Below are 4,288 nucleotides of genomic sequence, written 5' to 3' on the forward strand. Positions count from 1 at the left end.
GACTGGGATTACGTATCAAACAGTGTTCACCGTACAGTTTTGGAAAGTTAAGATCTATACCGTTCTATAGAACGTACCCGCTAAAAAAACAAATGCGTCGCGGCACAGAATCACGACACGGCAGCGTGATCGGGATCATCGGGACCATCGGGACTGTCGAGAGTGTCGAGAGCGTCCGAGTCGAGTGTCTTGACCTAACGATCGACGATAATATTGTTACGGTTAAAGATATCGTGTATCTAGCGGGAATAATCAACGAATTATTCCATCAGGTAATATACAGATCTCAATTTTCCAAAAGTGTACGGTGAACACTGTTTGATACGTAATAATTTTATAACCTTAACCTAATTATTATTTTTCTATGTTCTATGATATTAGAATCGTGAGCGTATAGTAGATCGTGATCCGGATTGTCAAGAGTATCGAGTCGAGTGTTTTGGCCTAACGGTCAACGATAATATTGTGACGGTTAAGGATACCGTGTATCTAGCGGGAATAATCAACAAATTATTCCATCAGGTAATATACAGATCTTAACTTTCCAAAACTGTACGGTGAACACTGTTTGATACGTAATCCCAGTCAGAAATGTCTCGTCGATTTCGATATCGATTGACGAGTCATTTCTGACTGGGATAATTTTATAACCTTAACCTAATTATTATTTTTCTATGTTCTATGATATTAGAATCGGGAGCGTATAGTAGATCGTGATCGGGATTGTCGAGAGTGTCGAGTCGAGTGTTTTGGCCTAACGGTCGACGATAATATTGTGACGTTACCGTGTATCTAGCGGGAATAATCAACAAATTATTCCATCAGGTAATATACAGATGATCTTAATTTTCCAAAACTGTACGGTAAACACTGTTCGATACGTAATAATTTTATAACTTAGCTAATTATTATTTCTCTATGATATTAGAATTGTTGTGAAGATATCGGATCATTACGCAATGAATAGTACGTCAAACTCAAATAAAAGAAAGAGCTACAAAGCTTTTTTGTAACCAGGGTTCTCAGCAGCGAAAGTGAACCGTCAAACATATCAACGATGGATGAAACACGTTCAAGAAGGTTAATATATTTTGCATATAAACATTTACTTTGTACATGGACGTAGGAAATATCTGGAGGGATACGGAAGGCGATGCTGGAGTCGTCTGTAATACCGACCAAACGCACTTCGCACTTTTCTAGTTTTTTTTCGCTTTCCTTGTACACAATAAAAAATCCTCCAAAATTAAAGAAAATAAGCAAACAAATGTGAGTAAGTAGTACGTTTGGTCAGTATTACGGACGACTCCAGCATCTAAACCCATTTCATATAGTTACATTTACAATAACAATATAATTTTCAGGAAATACAAGACTGAAACATTCGATGCGAAATGATCAAACAGCTGGTACATTGGCGGATTTAATTCAGAGTGAGTTAAACACAACAGCAATTGATGTTTCGTCCAATGAAAATGAAGATATCAGCAATTTAAATAATATTGTTCACGATGATAACTATTGCAAAGAATCTGATAGAGATGTGAATTATAACGATGAAATCGACAATGATGGTTTTGTTTCCGAAGATGATTTTGATTTGTTTGAAAGACCAGACATGAATTATAACACAAATGATGATACTATCATGTTCGAAGCTGCCGGTTTGTCGATTTTTCAAGTTTTTACAATGATCCAAGCTTTATGTTTACGTTATCATCATTCCGATGAATCTAGACATGCTTTACTAAATTTGATAAAAATTTTGGCTGGTCCAAAATTTAGGCATATTAATATTACTAAGTATACGATGTCAAAGAAGTATAACCCGCCTGCGGATAAAATATTGTATGTATTTTACTGTACACAATGTTACTGTTTACTGTTAAATCCACTCTCTAAAGATCATATTGGTAAAAATGTAAGTGCTACGTGCGGTCAGTGTGAGGAAAGATATCAAATTTCTACGAATTCTTCGAATTATTTGTTATCTATTAATGTTGAATATCAAATTCGCGCCTTGTTAGAAGATAAAAAATGCGAGAAATTATAATGAATAATTTGGAAAACGTAAACACCAGATTACAAGAAACAAATAATATTTCGGATATATACGATAGTCATTTGTATAAGGATATTGCACATAACAAAAAATGTAGAGTTTTAACTTTTAACTTTAATACAGATGGTTTTCCTGTATTCAAAAGTAGTAAAAACAGTATTTGGCCTGTGCTATTAATATTAAATGAGATACCGCCTAAATACAGATTTCAAACTTTAATTTTAGCAGGTTTGTGGATGTCTAAATGTGAACCCAAAGCAAATTTTATGAATCTATATCTAGAAATTTTCATTAAACAGATTGAAAAATTAATGAACAATGGTATCACCATATTGAATAGCAACAATGAAAACATTACATTTTTTTTACGGCCATTATGCGCATCAGTAGACTCAGTCGCTCGCCCTGTAATGCAAAACCGATATCAATTTAATGGCTATTTTAGATGTAGTTCGTGCTATGCAAATGGTGAGCATCTACATGGTTCTATGCGATATCCTTTTACAGAAAACGATTTACAGAGAAACCATGTAAAATATCTAAAAGATGTAGAAGAAGTTAAGCGGTTGCAAAGACCAGTTAATGGTGTTAAAGGTCCTTCAATTTTGTCAGAATTGAAATATTTTGATTGTGTATGGGGATTTCCCGTAGAATATATGCACGGTACATTGTTAGGAGTTGTGCGCCAAATGTGGGATGAGTGGAACTCTCCTAGTTCTCCATTTTATTTATCGCGAAAACAAAGAGACAATATTGATAAAAGATTATTGAATATAAAGCCTCCGAAAGAAATCCATCGTTTACCGCGGTCATTTAAAGAAGGTAAACTTAAAGCGAGTGAATGGCGGTCATGGACTTTATTTTATAGTGTGCCGTGTCTTACAGGCATTTTAGACGATAATGCGTTAGTTTTGTTTGTACTTTTAGTGCGAAGTATTAATGTTCTTCTGTCTCAAAGTATTTCAGAAGAAGATTTAAAACAATGTGAAATTGATTTAATGCGTTTTGTTGGAGAAACTGAAATTTTATATGGTAAAAGCGTTATGACTTTCAATTCACTCATTATTACATACAGTTCAAAGTGTTCGTATGAGTGGTCCACTATGGGCTACCTCCGCATTTCCGTATGAAAATGGTATTTTCCATTTAAAACAAAATGTCCATGGTCCTAATGGATTACTTTTTCAAATTGCTACGAAAACTTTGCAAAGAAGTACATTTCAAAATATAATAATGAATAATAAGACGGAGACATGTGAGCTATATTGTAAAGGGTTATTTAACCCCCGAAAATTAATAATGCAACACAACGTTACTGAATGCGGTGCTGTCCTAATAGGGGAAAGAGTAGGTTTTGAAGATTTGAAAAGTTTTGTTAAAAAAACTATTAGTTCTGAAAATGATCAGGATACCGTTAAAGTATTCGATAGATGTGTCTATAAAAATATGATTTTCCACAGCACCTTGTATGAACGACCCAAAAAAACTAACGATACTGTTATTCAACTGCAATCATCCGCTATAGTTCAAATATCGAGTTTCATTCATTTCAAAAATAAATGTTACCTAATAGTTACGGAATATGAAGTAGAGCCGATTCCTAATATTACTCATATTATGAGTGTACGGAATAGTAGGAACAAACAAATCATGAAGAAGATTGTGCCTTTGGATACTATTAAATGTAAAGTAGTGTATATAGATGTGAAAGATAACATATACGTGTGTATTTTTCCAAATGTTTTTGAAATTCAATAAATTATTCCATTTGTAATATACCTAGTGAGAAATAAAACTTCGATCGACATCGACTCGTTTCATTCCTCACTGGGTATAAGCCGAAAATATCATCTGTAAACATTAAAATTAATAAAGTTTATTTGTATCAACAAATTATAACACATGTACCGATTTTATATTTTATTCTTTACTAGACAACACAAGCGCGCGCCTCGTGCGCGCCTCTCTCTTGCTCTCTCGCACGCACGCACGCACCCTCAACATACAACACACATACGTGCACACACATACAAACACACGAACTCACTCACTCACTAACTCACTCACTCACTCCCCCTCTCTTTCTCCTCCTCTCTTTCTCTCTCCCTGCCCCTCTCTCTAAACACACACGCGTACATACTCTCTCACGCACAATATACAGGGTGTCAGATTCGATATGGACGAGATTATAGTAGATTGGGTTAAACCCCAAAGATTATAGTAAGA

At 34.7% G+C, this 4,288-nt stretch overlaps 1 protein-coding gene across 1 annotated transcript; it reads left to right on the forward strand.

Annotated features, from left to right (window-relative positions):
* Positions 1–1,046: 1,046 nt before the first annotated feature.
* On the forward strand, positions 1,047–2,924 carry LOC105556431. The gene is made up of 3 exons (XM_012003524.1): positions 1,047–1,080; positions 1,365–1,967; positions 2,514–2,924. Exons 1-3 carry the CDS (start codon positions 1,062–1,064, stop codon positions 2,594–2,596), a joined length of 705 nt encoding a protein of 234 aa, XP_011858914.1. The 5' UTR covers positions 1,047–1,061; the 3' UTR covers positions 2,597–2,924.
* Positions 2,925–4,288: the final 1,364 nt, after the last annotated feature.

The sequence above is a fragment of the Vollenhovia emeryi genome, unplaced genomic scaffold, assembly GCF_000949405.1.
Source record: "Vollenhovia emeryi isolate VEMERY1.0 unplaced genomic scaffold, V.emery_V1.0 DF940033.1, whole genome shotgun sequence".
Classification (NCBI taxonomy): Eukaryota; Metazoa; Arthropoda; class Insecta; order Hymenoptera; family Formicidae; genus Vollenhovia; species Vollenhovia emeryi.